The following is a 25682-nucleotide window of genomic DNA, read 5'->3' as shown; positions in this document are numbered from 1 at the left end:
TTGCAGAGTAGCTGACATGAAGGAGGAACTTATTAATAAATGTTTGATAAATAGTAGTGGGGACTCCTTTTCAAATATAGGTTAGTCTCTTCTAAATCTAAAATTCTGTCATTCTGTGACTCAAGAGAGATCAGACAAGTGGAAAAACAAGCAGGAAAGTCACACTGCAAAATCTGGGAAAGGTTTCTTGCTTTGGAAGATGGAAAAACCATTACTCTCTAACTTTTCACCACCCCACCCCATCATTGCTTCATAGCTTACTTAATATTTTACCCGATGTTTTGACGTGGGTTATCTCATTGGATCCCTGTTGAGGCAGGCAGGCCAGGTATCATTATCTCGGATCAAAAAGCCTAAATTCAACTTTCTTTGGGTCACACATCTAAGTAAAGGCCAAACCTCGCACCCCGACTAGCAGTCCACGCTAAAGATGCGCCAGGACCGACAGGCAGAGGCCTAGGTGAGTAAGGCAGGAGGAGCGGAGGGGCGGGGGTGCTGCACCTGGTGAGGTCATCGCTCCGCAGCTCACAAAACGCTTTTCAAGGTCTCCGGACATTAATGCTTCCACACACACCCCCCCAACCCCTTCCTCAAACCGAGTTTGGATTCTCCCTCCACCTCCCTTCCCCACGTTGGGGACCACTCCCCTACACTACTCCAGTCCCCAAACCTAGACCTAACCAAAGGCCAGGCCAGGGTCTCTCCCCTCCCCAGGAGAGAAGATCCTCCATCGTTCAGAGGGCGTGAGACGGGGGAGAGAAGACGAAAGGGGTTGAGGTACCTGCCCGTTCCCCGTCCAGTCTCACCTCTTGATAGTAAGGCTCCTGAACAGAGGATACCAAGCAGAGAACTGACAGTGGAGTACTTGCTCCTTCTTCATGACGCTGCTTTCGCCGCCGCCGCCGCCGCTGCCTCTGGATTTTCTTACTTCGGCTTCTTCCACCCGGAACGGCCCTCCAAGGAGCCCAGAAGAGCCAACCGGTCGGTTTTGTTCGAGCACTTTTCCGGCCCAGTGACGCGACGCGGAGAGGAAGTGGGGAGGGGAAGAGAAGAGATGGAAGAGACACGTGGAATGGAAGGGGTCGGGGTGTGTGGCGGCTTTTAGAAGCCCAACGAAGGGCAGGCAGATTCAGTCGTAGGTCTTTGGGGAAGCTGAGGAGGGAGAAGAAGATTAAGAGATTCACAATCTAGCCCCTCCGCGTCGCCCTGACCCGGAAGGACAAGCTCCGATACACCCGCCTCCCCCTCCCGCGGCAAAGTCGGGTTTCTACGGGTGCCGAGAGGGCGGCCCGCGCGCAGTCTACCATTCACGGCCAGAGGTGGCTGTGACTTGGACGCTGGCACGGGCTTCGCCTGCAGCCGCAGCTCCCGCCGCCGCCTTCCATCCGTCCCTTCCCCACCAAGAAACTCTTCCCAGCGCCGGACACCTCGGGGCAGGTAATTCACCCCACAGCCAGTCTCTGCACGGAGCCGTCTCCGGCGGTCCGAACCGGGTGGGTGTGCGTGCCCGTGTCGGGGCTGCGACCTGGGGAGGGAAGGGGAAGAAGAGGGAGCAGAGGCTCGGGATGCTGAGGGGGAGAAAAAGAAAACCCCCTTTAAAATGCGAGTTCGAACGTGCTGGCGCGAGGTGCTTGTTCGAGGTTGGGGTCACATCTGGACCACTCTAGCAAAGCAGATGTTGGAGGAAAAGGAGGGTCATTTTTCTGTTGCCGGAGATAACCTCCCCCTGCACCACCTCCTCTGCACTAACACCTCCCATTCATTTAGTGTATTTAGTCTAGGGGAGGTCTTTGACTTTTGCTCACTTGAAACGTCCGTGGCCCCATTTACTCTCTAGATTTTACTGCTAAACGGTTTGACTGAGGGATACATAATTGCAAAAACTGTTTGCAGGCTATAGAGTCTGCTCTGTGGGAAGTTTTGTTAAGGGTGACTAAGATTCCCGATAAGCTAACATTTATATAGTGTTTACCATGTGCCAGTAAATGCAGTTACTATCTCACTTGATCCAATTTCTTTTCGTTGTTTTGGAAACAGAAGAAGCACCGATTTAGTTATAAGGAACCAATACCTTACACATGATCCCCCCCCCAAGAAAATTTTATTGTATTTGAGTTGGGAATGTCATTTTAACGCTGTTGAAACAAAATAAAACTTTGAAATCGTGAGCTGAGTGGATTTGGTAAAGTTAAGTTAGCTTCTATGGGGGGGGGGATGTGGGGGGGGGGGGGGAGTGCAGGGAGAGGGAAGGGAACCTATCCAAAAAATTGAAGATTTCTACTGCATTAAAAACCTGCGAAGTTAACTCCTTGTTTGGAACTTTCACAGCACATTATAGTTATATTTCACCTCTTATTACGCAGGTATCCAAATAAGAAAAGGAACTGTCTCATCTTTGTACAAGTTCCCTTTCCTCCATTTGCCTTGCCTTCCCCTCCCATGTGATAGTTACTAAATAAATATTTGAACGAATGAGTAGTACCTTTATAATTTAAAAATGCTAACTTTGGACTGTAGGAAGGTATTTTACACTATACTTATAGAGTATGTGTTTTTCAAGCTGTGTATGATTTCTAGATCCTTTATCTGTTATTTTGTAATACTAATTAGCTACAGATTTTAAGTAGCAATAGATTTAGTCTGTAAAATAAGTAGAGTAGTTGAGGGGAAAACATGAATTGGGGCCAAGGGACTTCACTACTTTTTGTGTGACCTTGGACAAGTTACTTCTCTTATCTGGGCCTCAGTTTCCACTTCTGTAATATGGGGAGGGCTGGAGTGGATGGGCTCAAAGATCTCTTCTAGCTCTAGATATTTTGAGCCCCTAAGCCATTTTTTCCTGTCATAATGTGACTTAAACGATTTTTAGTTTTTCTTAAAAGTTATGTTAATGGCAGGGATGGGGGAACCTGTGGCCTCACTGTGCCTGCTCTGCTTTCAAACTGAGGCATTGCTAAATGTAGACAAAGTACACTGCAGATATGGGATTCTCTCTACAACTCTTGACATGTAATGAACCTGCCTATAGATTGTACCAACAGTTTTCATCTGTCCACATCATAGTGGTAAAGCTACTTTATAAATCACTCCACTTGATGTTCCATCATCTTTATAACCAAATCATCTCTCATTTTATGTCACAAAATACTTGTTTTCTCTTCTTAGGACCAACTGAGAGCTGATGAACTATTCTTTTTCAAATATATTGAATCTAAATATTTTTATATTCTGCTTGGGGGGTGGGTTCTTCCCCCTTTTCCCTCCATACCTCTCCCTCAATACCTCCCCCTCAATCTAAATAAGTTGTTTAGCAGCTTGGTATTATGGAAGTGTATTTGGCTTTGCTTCTGAAGATTAGCATTTGAATCCCAACTCTGCCACTTGATACCTTTATGGCCTTGGACAAATCGTTTACTGGATTTCAGCTTCCTTATCTGTAAATTGAAAGAGTTAAACTAGGTTATCTCTGAGTTGTTTCCAGCTATAAATTCTAGGAATTCTTTGACAGTAGAATTCTAGAGTTGGAAGAGACTATAGCAGCCCTCTGGTCCAACTCATCTCTACCCCATGGAGGCAGCTGGTAAAGCAGTGGAGACAGTGTTCAGCCTGGATTCAGGAAGACCCATCCCAACCACCTGCTTGCTGTGTGACCCTAGTGCCAGTCACATAGTTTTTCTTAGTTTCAATTTCCATAATGTAGGGAATATCACCTACCTCACAGAATTATTTTGAGTGTTAAATAAGATGACATGCACAATGCTTTGCAAACCTTAATGTACCATAAAATGCTAATTATTGTTGTTATTATACTCCAGCAGGAACCTCCACCCAAGGGGTAGTCACTCAGCCTCTGCTTTGACAGGGCTTTCTGGGATGGGTAAACTCTCAAAGCAGCCCATTCTACACTTGGGCACCTCTAATTGTTAGCAAGTTTTTCCTGACATCAAACCCAAATTTATCTCTTTGCAACTTCTAGCCATTGCTCCCAAACATATCTAACCATCTTTGACACACCAGCCTTTCACATACATGAACTTAGCCATCATATGCCCCGAGTCTTCTCTTAGCTAAACTTTCCAGTTCCTACAGCTACTCCTTATGTGACATAGATCAAGGTCCTTCACCACCTTTGCTGTACTATGGATACTTCCAGCTCACCAGTGCCCTTCAACTCTGGCTCCAAGAGCTATTCTTATAATATTCTAATATTATAATTCTTATTCTAAAAGACACCTGACCACGACAGAGATCAGAAAGACTACTACCTCTTTATTCCTGTAAGCTATAACTTTCACTATAGACCAAGATTCCATTAGATGTTTTACTTGCCACATCACACTGCTGACTCACTGAGCTAATAGTCCACTAAAACTCCTGGATCTTTTTCAAACTACTGCCTAACCATGTCTCAGTACCGGCAAAGTTGATTTTTTTTTAACCCAGGTATAAGACTTGATATTTATCTCTATAAAATTTCATCTAATTCAGCCTAATGCTGAATCAAGATAATTTTGGATCCCAAATGCCATCTGTTATATTAACTATCCCTGCCTGCCTTTGTCATCTGCAAATTTGATGAGCATGCATCTCTGACCTTAAGTCATTGATAAAAATGTTGAACAGCACAGCACCAAGATAGCCAGTAGGCACTCCTCTAGAGTCCTGCCACATTGACATTGAATAAGTAACATTTCTCACCTGGAGGCTTAGACTGTTGCAAGTCTGTTTGGATTCCTGCCTCTGCTTTCTCCTCACTCCACTCTATTCTCCACATAACTATGGAGCATAACTCTGTCACTCCCCACCCAAGCTCAAATGGCTCTCTCTTACCTCCAAGATCAAATAGAAGTTCTGTTTGGCATTTAAAGCTCTTTACTATGTGGTGCAGTGGATAGAGCAGCTGCCCTGGAGTCAGGAGGACCTGAATTCAAATCCAGCCTCAGACACTTAACAATTACTAGTTTTGTGACCTTGGGCAAGTCACTTAACCCCAATTGCTCTGCCTTCCCCCCTCCAAAAAGACAAAAAAAGCTCTGACCCCTTCCTACCTTTTCTTTCAGTATTATAATATTAGTCCCTTTCATCTTCTCTATGGAGCCATAGACCTACTGGCATACTTACTGTTCTTCACACAGACTCATTTCCCTCCTTTGTACTTTTTTTTACTGTCTTCCATGCCTGAGAGTGCTCTCTCTCTGTTTACCTCCCTATCCTGGAATCCCTGATTTTCTTCAAGACTCACTTTCTGCATGAGACCTTTTCCCATTTCCCTTAGCAGCTAGTGTCTTCCCCTTGTGTTGTATATGTCTTGTATATATCTATGTATTCACATATTATCTCCCCCATTAGAATGTAAGATCCTTGAGGGAAAGAATTCTGGTATTTTATTTGTGACTTTGTATTCCCCCAACTCTTAACACAGTTTGTGGACTTAGTAGATATTTAATAAATGCTTGTGGATTTTATTTAAATCCTTCTATTCAACCAGCTTTTTTAATCCATCCAATTTTTATTACCATTTGTCCCATACTTTTCCATAGTCTCTAAAAGAATAGTTCGATACTGTTCACTTCCAGATATAGGGACACAGAGTCAGAGTGCAGTTTTCAGACTTTTTTTTTTTTTAACGTGACCAGTACAGTAAATTTGTTTTGATGGGGAAGGGAGAGAAAAATGTGGACCTGAAAATAATATTAATTTTTTTTAAATTCTGTGGGAAAAAAATAGTTTGAGATTCCTTATCAAATGCTTTGCTAAAGTTAAATTCCAGATAGATTATATACATAACCTTTTATCTTCTGATTTGATAACCTAATAATCACACTCGTAGTGGTAGGGTCAAACTCCAGACCTTTGACATTTAGCTTGTTGGTCGAATTGAAAGGTAGAGTTGATGAAGAAGTAGTTAAGAGAATGACAGGGATAGCTAAAGCTTTCTTAAGTTGGCATTTTTCTTCTGCAGCCTACTGTTCAGTGGCTGAAGTGTGAATATATTCACTTTTTGAATTGTTCAGTGATCATTCCGTTGAACAGAAATGAGCTGTGGAGTATTCTTTGAGGTCAGCAGCTTTGTTTACTATTGAAACTGATAGAAGTTCCCATCTCAAAAAAAAAATGCTATCCATTGAGTTTGATATATTTTCAGAAGTGACCCCAGTAATTTGTCTAACTAAAGAGAGGTGAATCCTATTCTTTTCTCAAAATATAGTATATAGGTATGCACAACTTGTATGTTAATTTGTAGTTCTTTGGTTAATTTTCCTTTAATATGCTGTATCGTGAGTATCATGAAGTAATAGCATCCTTTGTTTAATAAAATTAGGGATTTTTTTTAACTGAATATAGGGTACCTTTAAAAGTATAAATGCTGAATCAGTACAGTCAGGTTCAATGACAGTATAACATGGTTATATTGAGATTGAGAGAAAATTCAAATGGCTTATTTTCTGTCTTCTTAAGGTTATTTTCCATAATGAAGTGGTCAAGTATTTGTTAATTTCTTGGGCAGGTTTAGCTATCTAGGTTCAGCCTAAGGAACATAATGAACTATAGGATATTCAAGACCCCATTCAGTTCATACATAGACATATAAAATGTATCTATATACAGATATAGATAACTAGATAAAATTTTAGCAGTTTCATTTTGCTTTGAATACTAAGCTTCCTGCAAAATAACCTTTGACAATACTACCTTTGCCGTTTAAAATTGGTGTTCTTTTTAAGAATTCGAATGCAGAAAGTTCAAATGATAATTTGAACATAGTAGGCTGGTGGCTAAATGTAGTGTATGTATAAATCATTTGTTTCTTTCCTCAAAAAAGGTAAGTGAAGCATAGCCTTTAATGATTTTCTAATTTTTTTAGCACACTAAAAACTATGCTTTTCTTTCCTAAATTCTCAATTACTTACTGATTTGCCTTTTGACATTTTGTCTCTCGGGTTTAGCCCCAAAATATTGTGTCCTGAGAGCCATAACATAAGACTTAAAACATAATTTTGATTCTATGTTAGATATCTTTTTCTTTCCCAGAATGGGATGATGGTGGATGAAAGTAGCCAGACCTTCTTTCACTGGCTCTTTTGTACTTTGACTGTAGAATGACCAGATTAAATCCCCTCCAGGATTTTGGTCCTCTTAGGATCAAGGATGGTTCTGAACATTACAGTCTAAGTTTACTGGAAAATGAGCAGAGCTCCCCAACGAGTCTTACCATTGGGACCAGAATGGATCTAGAAATCTAGAGTCTACACACAGGAATTTAGCTAGACTTTCCTAAACTGAAACAAGACAAATAGCTGTGGACATTTACACGTTCTACAGTTTAGCTTATTTTCAGACACTAATTTCTATAGCTTCCCCTATTTCTCTATGAGGTAAAGTCATTTGATACACAAAAAGTATGTTTTTGCCTGTTAGGCTATAGATAGAGTATATATATTAAGTTATAAAATGATTAAAACAATTTTGTTGTTTTAAGTATGGCTCAAATGTTTCGTTTTTAATCAACTATTCTTGGAATTTCCAACCTTAGAGATACTAATAAAAATTCTTAATATTCTTCAAATTGTTAGATTGTTAATTATCTTTCTATGTGCTTTACTCTTTAATTACATCTCTGTAAAGTATCACAAGTATTATGCTCATGTTATATATGAGAAGGCATCTATGAGGCAACCTGTGTGTCTGTGTGACCAGAGGCAAGTCACTTAACTTCTTTGTGCTCTAGGTATCACTAAGAATTTGTGGCTTCCTTTCTAGGAAGTCCCTACACTAGCAAAATCACAGGCATTGTATTTGATGTGGAAACTGAAGCTCAAAGAATTAAAATTACTTGCCTAAGGTCACATGGTGTCAGAATTCAAACCTAAAGTATTTTGATTCAGAGTTCCACATTGATCAAAGACTCATGATTCATTAATGCTAAACAAATATATGGATAATTCCTCTGTTCTTCCCCAGAGAGTAAGATTCTAGAGCTTGTTGTTTAGATTACATATTTTCTGGTGGGGAAAATCTATTGTATATGCTGCTGACAGATTAATTTTCCTAAAATAGCACTTTCACCATGCCTTCTCAAAAACTAATTGCCTGAAGGATAAAAATCCAAACTTCCTAATGTGATATGCACAAACTTGCTTCCTGCCATACCCAAACATGAACCCACTCTTCTAGTTTGACTGGTCTACTTTTTCCCTAAACATACCTTTACGTGTTAGTGACTCTTAAGTCTTTGTTCATACCCTTTTCTTCGCCTGTTTAATTCCTGCTTACTTCAGTTCTCACCACCTCCCTGAAACTTTCTCTGATTATTCTCCCTACCATGATCTCTCTGAACTTTTTTGACCTTTAATTGTTTACTATTCATTTGTCATTTCTAGGACCTAGGGCCTTCTTTTTTCCCCTACCATATTTATCTTCCCACAAACGGATTGTAAGTTCCATAGTCAGTAATAATGTTGAACCCTGGCCTATGCTATTAAAAGTATTGTGGGGAAAAAAAATTTTTTTTAAAGTATTGTGGGGCTAGTATGTCAGGGGAAAAAAGAGAGATTCTAGGAAATCTCTAACATGAGATCAAGACAAATCAGTTAACCTCTCTGGGACTCCATTTTCTTTTCTATAAAACAAGGCTATTAATATTTGTACTACTTAACTCAATGGGTTATTAATGCCATTTTGTAAGCCTTAAAATACTGCATAGTGTTCTTATTTCTTTTTTAATCCAGACATTCAGTAAAGTAGTTCTTCGAGTGGGGAGAATAAAAAGGATTTGGGATGTAATCTAAGGCTAATTCCACATGTACAAATTATTACACAACAGAGCTCTGAAAATGAGTTTTTAACAACATAACCCTAATTATGCAATCACTATCAGCTGTATTTGTGAGGGTGGAGATGAGGAAACTCCCCAAACCAGGTCTTAGCACCTCAGGATTTCCTGTCTACCCTCCACTACCACATTAGCACAAGGAAGAAAAACTGCTTCTAGGAAGTCACAAATAAAAGGCGTTTGGTGATTTTTTTTCTCCTCCTTGTCCTGTTGCTCCCTAACCCTTCCAACTCCCAAACCCAACTCAATCTTATCACTTCTTGATGTGGTCGGAGTTGTTCTACTTTTACTAGGGAGCCAACATGTTATTCCACTGGAAATAGTCAGTGGTTGACTAGGTTGACTCTAATATAATACCAAATTTAGGATGTCTTGTGTGAGAGGGTATTCCCAAAAAAATCCTACTTGTTAAAGGCAGAGTTGTAGTTTCCCACAGTATCCCAGTACAAAGTAGACCTCAGTAATTGTTTGATTAAGTTGCATTTAGACCTCTTATCTATGCATTCTCTTGGTTATATCTTTAGAGCCTGTGGGTTCAGTTATCTTCTCTGCACAGATTACACCTCTCCTGAACATTAGGCCTATTGTATATATCCTATTGGATATCCCAAAGACATGTCAAACTCAACACATCCTGACTAGAATTCTTGATCTTTTCTCCAAAACCATTCCTTCTTCCTTCCTCATTTCTGTTGAAGATAATACCATCCTTCTAGTGACCCAAGTTGCCTGTCTCAGAATCAACATCCATCAATCTCTTTCTCCCTCATCCAATGGATCCAGTCAGTAGCCAAGTTGTTTCAAAGTCTACCTGTACAGTATCCATCCCCTTTTCTCCATTCACACAGTTATACTCTAGTAGCTCAGACCCTCATCACCTCTCAGTTGGTCTCTTCTAATAAAAAGCCTTCTAATTGGCCTCCCAGAGAAAGGAGAGAAACTAAGAATTCCAGTTGTAACTATAATTCTGAGGTGCCTTTTTTTCTCCCTATGGATCAGGGGAGAATGTAAGAGTTTAATCAGTGAGAAAATCTATGAGATAAACTATGGGGAAGACAGAGGTGAGAAAAAATACTTGATTGTTCTAATTTGGCTTCCACACTGCTAAGTTGATATTTCCTAAATCTAATCTTTATAAATCCGACAAGGCCACTCCCTTCATGGGAAGGCTCAGTACCTTCCTCCAGGATAAAATACCCACTTCTTTGGTTTTTAAAGCCTTTCACAATCTGGCTTTAGTGTTTCCAAGGCTTTATTACTCATTACTCTCTTTCATGCCTTGTATTTTCAGACAAATTGTCCTACTTGTAGTTGTCTATACCTGGCATTGCATTTCCCATCCCCACGCCTTTGCACAAGCTGTACCTTCCCCCTACCCCACACCTGAAATTCACTCCTTCTCCTCTTAGAACCCCAAGTTTCCTTCAGAGCCCAGCCCAACTGCCACCTCTTATAGAAAGCTACTTTGATTTCTTCTGCCCTCCCCCCAGAAATAACTTTGTGTGCATGTATTGTATTTGCTTTTTGGTGTTCCTGTTAGTTCTCCCCATAAACAAAGTTTCTTGATGATACGGATTGTTTTCATTTCCAGTTCTCAGTCCCTGAAACATAGGAATTTTAATACTTCTTGAGTATATCTTAATCTTGATATTCATGTGCTAGGAAATTGGAACAAGGCCACAAAAAAAAACAAAGTAGTAAACACATATATTGAAACTAAACAATTTTAAAGTTCTATGTTCTTGAAGACTAGTCCTTTCAGAGAGAAAAGTCAGGATCCTATTTTGGTGGCAGGCCAGGATACTCTGCCTTCACTTATCTGAACTTGAGAACCTTAATTATGTTACCTCTGTGAGATAGTCTAGCAAGAATTTGTTAGGTAAAAACCTAATTTAATTGTTTAATTTAATAGTTTAATTACTGCAGTCTGTAAAGCAATTTGGAAGCATCTGAATGTGCCAGTGTGTTGTATGCTTCTTGACTTTTAAAATTCAGTAGAATAGGTATTATTCTCTTCACCTGCTACTTCTGACCAACTTCCCTAAATCTACAAATGCATTGTAATCATCCAGATGTGTGTGGATAGATGTGAGTTCTCCTTCTCTTAGTATTTCAGTCTTAGCTATTACCCCATGCTAATGCCTGAGTAGCAGACAAAATGTCATTTTTAATCAAAATCTCCCAATTAGTTATACATATATGTTTATTGTGTGTGTGTGTGTATATAATCTGTTCTATAATTAATGAATTATCTGAATCATTCAAATGTTTGTGATTCATTTGGGTGTATTATTAGCCACAAATTACAATCTCTCTACACCCTAGTCCACTTTTGAATAGCTAGAACTAAAAAGAAATGTGTCACCTGCTAACGAATTCTTTAGTAACGAGTTTATCAGAACTTAATAAAATTCCTCCTATCTGGAGAGAAACATTTTAGTCAGCCAGCTCATATTTTACACCTTTCACTTGCTAGGACTTGCCAGAGCTTGCATTCCTGGAGAAGTCAGGGTAGCCTCCATTGTCAAAGGATCTAATTAAAAGACTTTGGGGTAATATCTATTAAAGCTCTCATTTGGTTTTCTTGGTGCTAACTCACTACTCAACTTTCAATGCTAATCATCAGTATTTGAAATTGAGGTATACATGTTCAGCTTTTTTTAAAGGGAATTCTTATTCTTGAAAAAAAATTGCCTTATCCATTCAAAATTAAATCTTTTGTGCTACCTCTAAAAAATTATATTAACTGTTCAGGCATATGAATAATCCAAACAGAAGTAGAATGTTTTATTTACGAAGTTTTTGGGAATCAGTTAATTCCCAGTAAGAATAAACTATAATAAAATCTACCATAAACATTTTCTTTTGAGTAAATAACAGTCTAGGTACTTAATATTTTTTCTTTTGATAGATCAATTCCAGGAAAGTTGGCAATTTTAAGAAATCATCTGACTGACTAGTCCTGGAAATTGCTGCCAAAACCAACAATTTTTCAAAATAGCCTGGCAAGACACTAAGACTAAACTGGAAAGGTTGAACTGCTATGTATCAAGTTGTCCTAGCCTAGAAACCAGGTCTTCCTCTGTACATTTAGAGTTCACTTGTAATACTGTGTAATCAATCTGGTACTTCTATTTTGATAAGATAATTGTGTCTTCATCTTCTCAATAAACTGCCAGTCCTCTTCTCCATAAACTGCCAATCCTTAGTTGCCGTTTTAAGAGTAGATCTTTCAGTGATTTCCTTGACATTAAATGAGGAGTATTTAGAATTGAACTTTAACCTAAAGAAATGTTGTTTTGTTATAGAGTGAACTTACTAGAAGATAGCAAGGATCACATATTTTGAAAATGGAAAACAAAACTCCTGTGGATTCTCATAAAGTTACCAAAGAGTCTATCCTAACAGAAGAGGTACCAAGTTTTTTTTTCTTCACCTCTCCATATTAATTGCTGCATCTTTTTTACCTCAGATGGATATCTCTAATAAGTGAGAATAGAATTCCAAAGAGATGGTTTTTTTTAAGATCCAGATGTTACTTTACTGTGGAAACAATGGTATATGCCTATTATTAGTTTGTCCCCATAAGTGACTAAAGGTGAAATAAACCTCTGGAAATTTTTGGTGTGTAACATGATAGTATTCTCAGTTTTTACTAATTAATGCACTGGATACATTTTAAGTAAACTAACTTAAAACAGTATCAATTTTTGGATACTGTTTACTGAGCTAGAAAACTTAAATCACTCATAATTCCTATACCAGAACTAAATTAGATTTTATAATTCTAATCCCACAGTGAAATATGTAGGCAGTAAAAATCCTGGCATGCCCATTGTATATGAATAGCATGGATCTTACAAGTCCAACCATTAGGTATACACTATATCCCCCATAATCAGCATTCCAGTATAGCTTGCTCAACTCTTTGTTCTTAAGAACAAATCAAACAAAAATACTAATCAATTACCAAGCCTAATAAATTCAGAAGACTTCTCAAACTTTTTTTTCCCAACCTCTCAGTGGTTCCCCAAGAAATAATCTCATTTCTTCAAGTAAGCAAACTTAAAATCTGAGCTTGTAGACAGTCTTTAAATCCATGAGTAGAAAGTTGTTAAGATGATGTGCATTCTTAGGGTTATAATGGCTTTCTACTCTGACCAGAAAAGCCTTTCTTTCCCAGTAAAAACACTCTTTGGTTTGAAAGTTTCCCAATTTGTTATTCTTACCTCCTTTTAGTTGATTACAGAAGGAAAATGGGTCAAGCTTGAACAAACAACTTATGTGGATCCCACTGGTAAAACAAGGTAAAAAAAATTTTCCTACTCAAGAAATGCTCAGTCCTTATATTCTGAGAATCTCTCTTCATGACAAATCTGTAAATACTTCTCTCATTCTAAATGTATTTTTATATTAGATTTAAGAAGTAATCTGGTCAATCACTTATTTTCATTTTAATGGTATGTTTAACTTCTAAAAGGCCTAAAGTTTAAAAGCATACTTTTCTATAGTAGTTACTGAGTTCAACTCTCACTTTATTCTCTGTGATTATGGCATAACATGCCACTTAAAAAGTAAAATCAAAAAGTAACTTAAGTTTTTTGTTATCTGAACTAATAGTATCATCATATTAGACTGGGTAAAAACATTATACCAATTATAAATTAAAATTTTTGAAAATTTAGTTAAATGTTTATAATGTAGCTCCTTGCATTAAAGATTGTGGCTCCTTTCCACCAAATAGTGAAACTTCTGCAAAAAATCTCAGAACTTTGTACCATAGCACCCAGCCTCTAACACATTAAACTGCCTAAGAATAGGGATTCTTTATTTGTATCTTCAGAGCCTGGTACCTGGTACCTAGTATATGCTTTTAACAAGATCAACAAGCATTTATTTATCTTAATGCTTATTAAAATTGTACTAAATGCTTATTGATTTAATACTTTGAAAACTAAATCTAAGGACTTAAAGGATGTTTTGAGTTTTTTTTTTCTTTTTTCAAAAAATCTTATGCTGTGTATATACATAATCACATCAAGGGAAGTTAAGGCCAAGATGAGAAAAATCTCTCCTTTTTCGTCCTTTGAAAGAAGGGGTTGGAGAAGCTAGGTGGCCCAGTGGATAGAGCACCAACCCTGAAGTCAAGAAGACCTGAGTTCAAATTTGACCTGGGACACTGACCCTGGGCAAGTCACTTGACCCCAGACACTCAAAAAAAAAAAAAAGATGAAGGGTACAAATTATAATTTTAGAGACATAGTTAATGTTGGCAAATACTTCTCCTTCATTGATGCTCTAACTGGTATCATTTATAACTTACAAAGTTGCCCTTCTCTGCATCTCATGATGTTTTTTGGGCAAGAAAAGAGACTCAAAGTTCTGCCATAGCAAAGGACACTAGATAGTAGGTGTCTTAGTATCTAGAATTTTTTTTTTAGCTGAAAGATATCACCCAGTCTTATAGATAAAGGAACTGAGCTTGAAAGTCAGCAGTTTACCCAGTTGTGCCACTTGTTGGATAACTAGAACTAGAACTTAAGTTTCCCTACTTGGGGCACTGAGTGTTTACTTGAGTTTTTTCTTCCCCCAAAGCCATTTGAAGATCCAAGTTAAGATATAACTAGGCTTCCAAGATTTTTCTGGGTACAAATCTTTTCTTACACAGGCATTTCTACTCTAGTCTCTCTCTTTATTAACCACAAGGAGACTGGTTTGTCAGGCATAGGTACATTCATAACTGCTTGTTTCCTTTGTTATTGTTGCTGAAATGACACTATCCCTCTTGTTTCCCCTTATTCCTAGAGCATTTGGGCTGGAATCCTCAGTGCCTCTCCTAGCACCTTCTCCTTCAGTCTTTTTAAGACTGACCTTAGGAGGCAGCAGTGAGAGCTGTATCAAAGGTTTTTCTTTCTGTTGCAACCCTTGCTATTTACTTTTACCAAAGATTTTTGTGTGATTGGCTTTTCTTTTCCTACTAACAGGAGTATGGAGATGTTGGGAGCAGCCTATTATTATTATTAAATGATCATGCATGGTTTTCAGTTCAGAATTTGATTGAAGAATGCTATGATTTTGTAGCCCCTTCCTTTATATCTCTTTAGCTTATTTTTCTTCTGCTACAAAACACAAGACAACAGGTACATAGGGAAAGAATTTTTTTTTAATGTAGAGACTGACTGTACCATAGAACTCTGTCTTGTTGCTCCTCCTACCTTAATTTAGGGGATCCTTCATAACACCCTAAAAACCTGGGGCCTCATTTCTGTGTTACCTAAGCCATCTGGCCTCTTCTATATTCATCTCTTGCACTGACTTTTCCTGAACTCATATACATTTTAAGAGAGACCATCAAAGGAAAAGACTTGGGGAAAGAAAGAGATAATTTTTTTCCCCTTGTGTAGGCAGTTTGGCTTATACTACCTAAATTTTCTGTATAACAATTCCTGTTTAAGAAAAATAAAAAATTATTACAGTGTTACACAAAACTTAAGGCAGGTGGCATAACCATCAAATTGTTCATCAGTATTAAAGTCAGAAATAAATAAATTCCAAATCTCTTCACTTTTTTGAATTAGAGACTTGCTTATTTGTGTGTGCAAAGTGGGGAAAATTTATCTTTGTTTTAAGTGTGAGGACCAAAGTGGTAGATTCAGGCATCTTTTTTTTAACCAAATCAAACAGTCTCATGTCTGTCCTTCAGACATTTCTCTTGGGCATTTTCCTGGAGGTGGGCAAAGGGAGAATTTTCAGGGGGACTTTAATATTTCTATAATGTTACTTCCCCCAAAGCCAAACTCCTCACTTGTCACCTTTGCTTGTAAACTGAGAAGCATGATTCACCAATAAACTTATGACCCTAATTAAAGGCCCTTTGAACTGTGAATGATATGAAACTTTCTGGCTGTGGCACCCAGCAGGCTTGCTATTTAGATTAGCAGCTGAAGCAGGGGTTCTTAACCTTTTTTTGTAAGGGACCCCACCTTGGCAGACTGATAAAACCTTTGGACCTCTTCTCCCAATGATCTTTTTAAATGCATGAAAAATAGAGAATTACAAAGGCTATCAGTTATATTGAAATATAATTATCAAAATATTAAGAAATGTTCATGGACTCTAGGTTAAGAACCCTTGATCTCAAGTATCACATGAAACATCATCTGTTTCACTAAACTTGGTAGTAATGGCCTTGGTTATTTTCAAAAGGCAATTTTACAATTACAGGGTGTCTCTCTGAAAAACTAAGCATCTTTTTGGTTTTCTAGACCACCATTCCAAATAAAAATGCATGTTTTGCAATTGCAAAACTCTGAATGATACAGAGCTAATCTGTTGCTTTTAGCTTTAATGTTTTGTTTGTTTTTTCTTCCCCTTCTTCTCTTAACAGAACTTGGGAAACTGTGAAACGCACGACTAGGAAAGAAGGACTTTCTGCTGATGGTAGGAGCACAAATCTCTGTCTGTCAGTCTGTCTTCAGTCTCTCCTAGTGCTCCTTTTTTCCCTCCTGCCCACAGTGTGAACACCCCCGCCTATCCTTGACTCACTTCTCTTTTTTCCTACCTGTGTTCTGTGTCTTCTTAATTTTTTCTATTTCCATGACTGCAGTCATCACTTCTGTATAGGATTCCCAAATCTACATATGCAGCTCCATTCTATTCCCATGTATCCAACTGTATGTCCTATGGATGACTGAAACTACACATGTCCAAAATGGAACTTGATCTTCCCTCCAAAACTTGTTCTTCCTTCTAACTATGCCATTTCTGGTGATGACACCACCTTTTTTCAATTAGTGTCCTTGATCTAATTTTTACTTAAAATATGAACATCATAGAAAAGTCAACTGAATAATTGATAATCAAGCAAAACTGAGCAAACAACTGCAAAAAAAAAAAAAAAGTCGATACATTGAACAGATAATAAGGCAGGAAATAAATCTTGAAAATTCCCAGGAAGGGGAAATTCTATGATATGTTATTCTAGATGCCTTTGAAATGTAAAAGAAATGCCACAAGAATGTCTCAGAAGAGCAATAAAAGAACTAAAAGAAGATATAAAGCAAAAAAATTTAAACTATTTTAAATGTTAATAAGAGAGTAGAGAATTTAAAACACATAGTGGAAAAAGTAGATTCTTTGAATGTGACAGATGAGTTTTTTCTACTAGAAGTGTTAGTAGAGGAATCAGATGAACAAAATCAAAAGACCAGAAGACTGGAAAAACACGACAAGAGCTTCACAAATCAAGGAAATTGAGTTGAAAGATGGATTACTAAAAGGTTTTATGGGAATTCGGGTTCTTTCAAAGAAACAGCCTTAATATTACATTTCAAGAAAATTGCATGGAAGTAATAGGAACAGAGGGCAAAATTCCAGTAGAATCCACAGAATACATAACATGAAATTCAGAGCTTTACTTAACAGGAAACATACGGTTAAATTGCAGGACAAATTAAAAAACAAATATACAGTCAGCCAGAAGAAAACTATTCATAAATTAAATTGAAATAGTGCTGGAACTGCTCCTACATAAGGAAAAATAAAAGGAAAATATGTAATAGAATATTCTTTGAAATAGATTAACAGGATGTGAGAGCTAATGCATGAAAAAAGCAAAAACATTTATTGACAGAGGATTCAAGGGGGTCAAAAGACTCAGAAGAAGAGGAAAATGCAAATTAACAGTTCTTTCATTGAAAACATTCTAAACAACTTTTGAGATACATATAGGCCTGGTGCCTAAACAAAGCAAGAGTACTTATTTAACCAGTTTTACAAATTAATATTGATGCAAAAATTATATGTAACATATTTCATAGGCATTCATCCTTTTTGTTTCCTGGTGGTAGGTGTGGCAATTATCCCAGTATTACAAAGAACTCTTCATTATGAATGCATTGTCCTGGTGAAGCAGTTCAGACCCCCAATGGGAGGCTACTGCTTAGAGTTCCCTGCAGGTGAGTAACAGGAGAAAAGGATTTTATTGTTTCACAAGAACTAATTAGCTAATTCTAAGAAAACCTCTTCTTTGGCCTCATTGTGGCATAAGCAGAGTATTTCTGTGTCCAGGCAAGTGGGAAGCAGAACCACACTGCCACCTGCAGGAAGGTACTTGAGTGCCTCCAGCCCACCATCAAGGTAAGGCATGTGATTCCTGCCTGCCTTCCAGGTAGTCTTTTTCACAACCTCCCCACTTAATACATTCTTTCTGCCCTGTTACTATTCTCCTTCACCACATTTTTCTTGTTTCTTTCTCTGAAACCTGTTTTTATGACTTTCCTTCTCTCTACCCTGGCATATATAGTAGCATCCAGATTACTCATTAAGATTTCTAGAATAGGGCGGCTAGGTGGTACAGTGCCAGCCCTGGAGTCTGGAGGACCCGAGCTCAAATCTGGCCTCCAACATATAACAGTTACTAGCCGTGTGAACTTGGGCGAGTCACTTAACCCCAATCGCCCTGCCTTCCCCCCTCTAAAAAGCAAAAAAAAAAAAGGGGGGGACTTCTAGAATATCAGGGGGGAAAAAATGATAATTCAAGGCTATCAACTTCTTATAGAAAAGTGACATAATTAGCTTGAATTAAAGCTTTTTATTTCAACTTGTTTAATTTTTTTTAACAATTTATTCTCTTATAAAGAGCTTTAATTTTTTAATCTCACTTTTTTATTTGGGGAAGAGTATTTATTAACTTTAACAAAATAGTAATTTGTTGTTTCTTTGTCCTCTTCTGTTTATTCTATCGTATCTCATCAGATTTTGTTTCTATTTTCTTTGTTTATAATTATTTGTATTCTAAAATCTCCTTTCTTCTTTATCACTCCATTTAGGACTTTCCATATTCTTTTGCATACATAGTTGTTATTTCTTTTGACATATTAATAACATCTCAATTTATACAACTATTCCCATTTGTTGAATGGATGAGTTGTTTCCTGTTTATTATACTGCCCTAAATATATGTAGTTGCTTTATATATATTATATTATATATGTGTATTATATATAATATTATATATATAATATTATATATTATATATATAATATTATATGTGTATAATATATATAATATTATATATAATATATTATATGTGTATATATATATATATATAATAGCTTCTTGCTCTTTGGTATGGCCTTTTTGTTTACCTGTTTGATAATATTCATCAGTTGTAGTTGGAATAATGAGATTCCTGGGTCAGAAGGAATGATCAGGTGGTTGGGTTGAGTGTTTTTTTGTTTGTTTTTACTCTTATTAATGTTGCCAGATTGTCTTCCAGAAGGCCAATGCATAACTCCACCAGAAGTGTGTGTTATTATGCCTGTTTCCTCTCAAATAATTTTATAATTTATTCTTTTTGCTAGTCTGATGGCTATAAGGAGATGGTACCTTAAATTTTTAATTTGCATGTCTGATTAGAAAGTGAACAGTTCTTCAGGGCATTGACAGCTTATTTTTCTTCTTTTGAAAACTGCTTGTTTTTGTATCTTAATATCTATTCAGAGGAAGAATACACATAACACTTGTAAATTTGTTTGAAGTTTATCTGTCTCAATCAAATTTTTTCTTCAATAGAATCTAAGCCCTTTGAGGCTAAAGATTGTTTTTTTCATTTTCTTATCTGTTTTCCCAGCACCTAGAATAATGTCTTCTACTTAATAAACACTTAATAAATTGAATCATATTTCAGAAATTGGGGACATCAAAAATCAACAGGACATGATTCCTCCTGTGCTGTTGCATTTACTTTTTGTAGTCCACATTTTTCTTCTATTTTGTGCAGATTTTTTTTCATGCCCCAAGTTAGTATGAATGAGGAGGGTATAAATTCGAGGCCTGTTGATCTTCTAGTTTCTACTCAGTCCCAGGTGTCACCTGATGCTTTTATTCTAACCCCAACTCACTTCCTTCACATCCCATACTAATGCTCTTCTGTCCACCAACCCTCACTATCTTCTCTTCTCCCTCACAGGTGGCAGCCATATTGGCTCTTCGATAGGATCCCTCACCATATTCCTATGAGGGAGAAAGGCAGGACAGGTAGTGCAGTCTCTGTTTTGCAGATGAGGAAACAGACAGTTCACAGCATATCTGTGCTTAAGGTAAAATAGTTAGTGGCAGAACCAAGAGTGGAATCCATATCTCTTAACCACTAGCTCGTTGACCTTGCCAGTAGGCTTTGCTGACTCCATGTGGTATATTACTATTCAAGAGAAATAGCAAACTCAAATGAACAGATGACATATTCGTGAACATGAACAGAAACTTAGTCAAACTATACTTTTTTCTTTCCCTTTCTATCAAAGGACTAGATCTGAGTGGGTCTTATATAAAGACTATTTATTTCCCGTGAAATCCCCATACCAAGGGCTACATGGGAAGGATCAGAGTCTCTCCTAGGAGCTGAAATTTTATATGAATTAACATTTGATTGACAGGTCTCATAGATGACAATGAAAGCCCAGAGACAGCTGCTCTTCGTGAACTTGAGGAAGAAACTGGTTACAAAGGTGATGTTGCTGAATGTTCTCCAGGTTTGTATTATTATCACCTCTGAAATGTTTGGGGACAGTTTTGTTTTGTTGTGTTTTTTAACCTAGTCAAAATCTAACTGTAAACTCTTTTTTTTTTTTTTCCTTTTTTTTGGAGGGCAATTGGGGTTAAGTAACTTGCCCAAGGTGACACAGCTAGTTTTTTTGCATGTTAAGTGTCTGAGGCCGGAACCAAACTCCTGACTCTGGGGCCAGTGCTTTACTCACTGCACCACCCAGCCGCCCCCTAACTGTAAACTCTTGATATTTTTAAAAATAATAATTCAAATGTATTTCAAGTAGAAGAGCTCATTTTTAGAGTAGTTCTCAAAACAAATTAGTCATTTTCTCTAAATAAATGTTTGGCTAGGAGGATACTTAAGTATATCTAAACAAGTAGGTAGCCCTCAGAATTGGGGAAGAGCTATGACACTGAGCAAATCAGACTTGAAAACTGGTTGGAAACTTTTCCATTTCCTTTCACCATTCTGTCTGTGCAGTTTGATTTTTTTTTTCTTAATTTTACCATCCCAGTGGTTCTTCACTGAGTCCTTCCAACATACTAAGCTTTCAAGAGTGGGTTTTTATTAGACTTGCTGTAGGTATTTGTTCCCTAGTGTGGGATAGGATTGAGTCAGATAAATTCAAGGATATTGTTGCCTTGTAGTTTCAGCCAGTCTTTCCCTTCTCATCCTCATTTAAAGTCACCAACCCCAACTTACTCTGTTGGAACCAGTTTTATACTTTAACCATTCATTAGTGCAAGTTTCTGCAGCCACTTCACAATCATACAAGCATTCCCTGTGACTGTGCATATAAATACTGTGTGACAAATGTTTTACCCACACTATTCACTAAAGTTCACCAGAAGACAATTTCTTTCATTTCACTACTAATTACATGGTAAAAAATATTGCTACTTACTATGGGCAAAATAAGTGACTGTTTCCAGAGTTGCTTATAACTAACACTAGTGGCAAATTGTTTTAAGGTTTCTATCATGACTCTGGAATTTTAGGTAAGTAGGACATTTTGGCTTTAATACTCTGAGGAGGAGGAGGTGGACAAAGAAGATGTAGTGATCCATTGCCTTTTCTTCCTTAGCTGTATGCATGGACCCAGGTTTGTCAAATTGTACCACACATATAGTGACTGTGATGATTAATGGAGATGATGCTGAAAATGTGAGACCTAAACCAAAGCTTGGTGAGTTTATATTCATTCTTCTTTAAAGTGGTGGGTAGAACAGTATTAAATTATGAAATATGCCAGCTGCTTCAAACCATTTAAAAGAATAAAATCTTGCATAGATACTTTATTAGACTTGCGACAACTCTCCTAACTCAATATATTTATTGTTTATGGTTATTTAATTGTTGTCTGACCAACTTAACATTTTGTATATGTTGAGTTTCATAATACGTACAAAATTTCTTTATAGAATTAGGTCCAGTTTAGTCACAGGACGATGAGGATTACAAATACTTAGAAATGTTCTCCTAGTCTGAAACTGATTTAGTTACACATGTTGTAAGATACTGGAGCAGTTTTTAGAAATCCCTGCAAGGGGCTGTACTTCAGCTGCTGACAGTGTTCTGACGTTAGCATTCCCTAAGGAGATTATGGAGTTCTCTGCCCTGCAGTTCTCTTTCTAGGAAAGATTTTTTTGTTCAGTAACTAAATATTACAGTCTCATGTAGTACATATGTACTAACCATGCCACAAGCTCATGTTTATAACTAGTACTTGATCGTTCAGCCTTTCTAGTTCAGTCATAGTAACTGCACTCAGGGATGACCACTTTGACTAAGATGTTAATACTAGTTTAACTGTTTTTGTAAAGGCACATTGCAGAAAACACTTTGTAAGTTATTTAGGAACATATGATGTGAGATACTATCATAGATACACAGAGGCCCATGTTAAATTTCCCTCTTTTTTTTTTGCACATTTCTTCTGCCAAATCATCTTGCAATGTGTTACTACTCTAGTTTTTACTAAACATTTTTTTAATCTTCTGGTTTTTGCGTGTTGTTGTTTTGTTTTTTTTCAGGAGATGGAGGTATGTTTATTTTCCAGTGACTGCTCTGTGGCTAAGTATAGTCATTTTGTTACAGATATTCTAGTTGGCCAACAGGCATGATTGTTGCTTTTATCTTTTGACCTTACTTTTTGTGTGTGTTTGTTGTTTTGTTTTGTTTTTTAAAGAATTTGTGGAAGTAGTTTCTTTACCAAAGAATGATCTCCTGAAGAGAATTGATGGTAAGAGTCTTATTTCCAACTAATTGTGCCTAGATCCCTAGATTCTATTTCCTCACACCTGGGTTTACTGAGCATAATTCTCAAAACTCCTTTGTATAGCATCCTTCAAGTCGAATATCTAGAAATCAGATAATTAACATAACCAAACATTTCTTGTTTTCCTTTACACGTTTTTGGAAACCTTTGCATATGGTGCTATAATTAATTATAGATTCCTTTTTTTTTTTTTTTAACAAAAAACTTTAGCCTGAATTCCCATTGACAGAGACATTCCATATAGTCCATGTGTGGATTTTTATTGTCAGTCGTATTGGAAGGGATTGTGTTCCCACCTCCATTCCCAGATGGATGGTTGTCTTGGTTCTTTGTTTATCATATCAGAGAACTTGCTGTTTCTCATCCAATAGAAAAAACAGTGCAGTGCTTTGGGGGTGGTAGAATTTTTAGTCAGGGCTGGGTTCAAATCACACCTCCCATTTATCTCAAGGCAAGTCATTTAGCCCTTGGATCTTCAGTGACCTCATCTGTAAAATTAGGTGAAACTTCTGAGCTCTAAATTTATGATCATATTGAATTTGTTTTATTGACTCACATGATATCTAGATAGGTACTTTTCCTTTGTAAAGATGAATACATCAGCCTTTTTAAAAGGTGAACTGCTTTTTTTTTCTTTAACCTAATTACAACCTATGTTGTTTTTTTTTTAAGAAAACAAAAGGCATGTGTGGATCTAATTGTGGCACTATTTGCAAAGATCTCCCATTTCTATAGTTTTAAAAAACTTTAAATGACCACTGAGTTAGAAATGGTTCCAGAATCTCCAAGTTAAAGCTGAATTAAAGCAGCCAGGCTGAAGAATTCACACACTTGGCTAGCTAGCTGTATATTTGGAGTGAGGCATGGTTGCCCACAGTAAAAGTACTGAGTAAATCATTCTGTAGCCAGTGTACCACCCTCTCATTGTTCCATTATGCTATGTTGCTGCTTCTCTTTTTCTTAACCCAGCACTTTCCCTATTTTAATTATAATTACTACTTATGCTGTATAAAGCTTGTTTTTTTTATTTGTATATTGTCTCCTCTCTTAGGTTATAAACTCAAGCAGACACTCTTTTGCTTCTTTTTCTGTCTCCAGTGCTTAGTACAACAGTGTCTAGTGCATAGTAGGTGCTTAATAAATGGTTATTGAATTGAATTTCCCTGATACAGTTTATATTGAATGTCTTGTAAAAAGCAACAGAATTCTCCTCCATGTTGTACAGTTAGTTGTACTAGAAGGCCAATGACATGCCTTCCAGTTCTACAATTCTGTTATCTGGCTGTTTTCTAAAAGCCCTTAATTCTATTCCCGAAAGCTTTAATAGAGAAAAGTGTAATTTGAAAAAAACTCAAGTTGGTATATACTGAGCATTCATGACAAAATTTGCTAGTAAACGTGTTAGTTTTTTTCTTATTCTTTGCTCAGTTTTGTCTCAGTGAGGTTTGCTATCATTAGAAGACCTCTATCTTTTAAGGTAGACATTCTTTAAGGATGTCTTTTCCCCTCCTAGTTTATTTTTTATATTTACAATTAAGTCTAAGGGTCCTGAACTCCTTATTGTTGCCCCAAATATTCAAACCTAAAAAGGCCTCCTGCCATATAGGTGATTGGAGTGAAAGGCCTTGCAAGTCCTTTTCCAAAGCAACTTATGGACAGGACCTTTCTGGGAAGAAAAAAAAAAGATGGGGCATGAATTCATGAAACCTTTTCTTGAGCAAGAAGGTGAGGAAATGAAACCTAAATAACAGATAACCATTCTCATATAAAACAATCCTCCTTAAGCAGTGCCTAATGCAGTAAGACTCTAAGACCTCATACTTCTATGAGTAAATTTAAGTAAGTCCTGTCACATCTAGCAGCTTATTCATCAGGTTAAAAAAAAAAATAGGTGCTCTAGGAGCAGATGGCACAAATTCTTAACTTAGATGTGCTGTCTTGCTTTTTGGTCCATTCTGAATCACTCAATTCAACAAACATTATTAAGGTTCCTACTATGTGCAAAGCACCAAGGATACAGAAACAAAGTAGGGTCTCACCTCTAAGGCCCTGCATGCTTTGGCGTGTACATAGATAATACAAAGTAATTTGAGGAGGGGGAAAGAATCACCAGGGATTAGGAAGAGCTAGCCTGATGGGAGACAGGGAAGAGCTAGGCTTGGCCCATTTGACTGGAACATAGCGTACATAATGGGGAATAATAATGAAATAAGACCGGAAAGGTAGATAGGAGCTAGAGTGGGAGGGCCTCTAAATTCTAGGCTATAGAGTTTATATTTTATCCTAGAGCAGTAGTGAACCACTAACACTTTTTGAGCAGAATAGTATGAGGTCAGTCCTGTGTCTTATTAATTTGGCTGCTGTATAGGTGAAGGAATTGAAAGGGAAGAGACTAAAAGCAGGAAAACCAACTAGTGGCTCCAACAGTAAGTCTAAGTGGGAGGCAATGAGGGCCCCAGATAGAATAATCATCGTGTAAGTCCCTGCAGTGTCTGAGATCTGTCTAATATGCCAAGATCTATATAATAAATTGCAATGGAACATATTTATAGGGGATGACTTTAAAAAAAAAGTTTTGTATTTTTACAGAGATGAGGAAAACTGTTACCATCAGATTTGATTTACCCTTATAAAGAAGTTGGAGAACCTGTATTCTTCCTATCCTTGATTGTGCAATCACTTGAATGCCCTCCATGCTCTTTTCTGTAGTTTTGGGAATGATAACATGATGGGGTGGGACAATTCTTGCTGTATTCTCACTAGTTTTGTTTGCCTCCTATAGACCTGGTAGCTGATGAACATCTCAAGGTGGATGCCAGAGTCTATTCTTATGCTTTGGCACTGAAACACGCCAATGCAAAACCCTTTGAAGTGCCATTCCTGAAATTCTGAAACTGACCAAGACTCACCTATGTTTTTATAAATGAGGCCAATCTTTCAGAGTTTGGACTTTGTATTCACATAGTTAGTGTAGGTTTTGAATTAGCTTTTTTCATAAAATAAAGGCAATATAGAATGCA

The 25682-nt window shown here is 37.2% G+C and overlaps 2 protein-coding genes across 7 annotated transcripts in view; one reads left to right on the top strand and one right to left on the bottom strand.

Moving 5' to 3' along the window:
• Positions 1-1023, bottom strand: part of LOC138175989 (translation initiation factor eIF2 assembly protein) — a 115228-nt gene extending 114205 nt beyond the window's left edge. For both annotated transcript variants that reach the window (XM_069106655.1, XM_069106656.1), the window contains exon 1: positions 807-1023. In XM_069106655.1, coding sequence (XP_068962756.1) covers positions 807-880 — 74 coding nt within the window. In that variant the 5' untranslated portion in view covers positions 881-1023. The remainder of the gene's footprint in view (positions 1-806) is intronic.
• Positions 304-25682, top strand: LOC138175990 (ADP-sugar pyrophosphatase). Of its 5 annotated transcripts, none has more exons than XM_069106658.1 (9): positions 304-460; positions 12142-12246; positions 13073-13140; positions 16221-16273; positions 17683-17790; positions 20272-20367; positions 21469-21570; positions 22573-22626; positions 25445-25682. In XM_069106658.1, exons 2-9 carry the CDS (start codon positions 12184-12186, stop codon positions 25552-25554), a joined length of 654 nt encoding a protein of 217 aa, XP_068962759.1. In that variant the 5' UTR covers positions 304-460; positions 12142-12183; the 3' UTR covers positions 25555-25682. The 5 variants fall into 5 exon arrangements, 4 of the variants coding, with proteins under 4 accessions (XP_068962759.1, XP_068962758.1, XP_068962760.1 ...); XR_011172139.1 differs by lacking the exon at positions 304-460 and adding an exon at positions 1202-1437 and having other exon boundaries at positions 22418-22626; positions 25445-25539; XM_069106657.1 differs by lacking the exon at positions 304-460 and adding an exon at positions 1202-1437.

Source organism: Petaurus breviceps, unplaced genomic scaffold (assembly GCF_028583685.1).
Source record: "Petaurus breviceps papuanus isolate PSGF00001 unplaced genomic scaffold, PetGlider_PUasm1.0 80, whole genome shotgun sequence".
Taxonomy (NCBI): Eukaryota; Metazoa; Chordata; class Mammalia; order Diprotodontia; family Petauridae; genus Petaurus; species Petaurus breviceps.
This window is presented reverse-complemented; position numbering and strand designations above follow the sequence as displayed.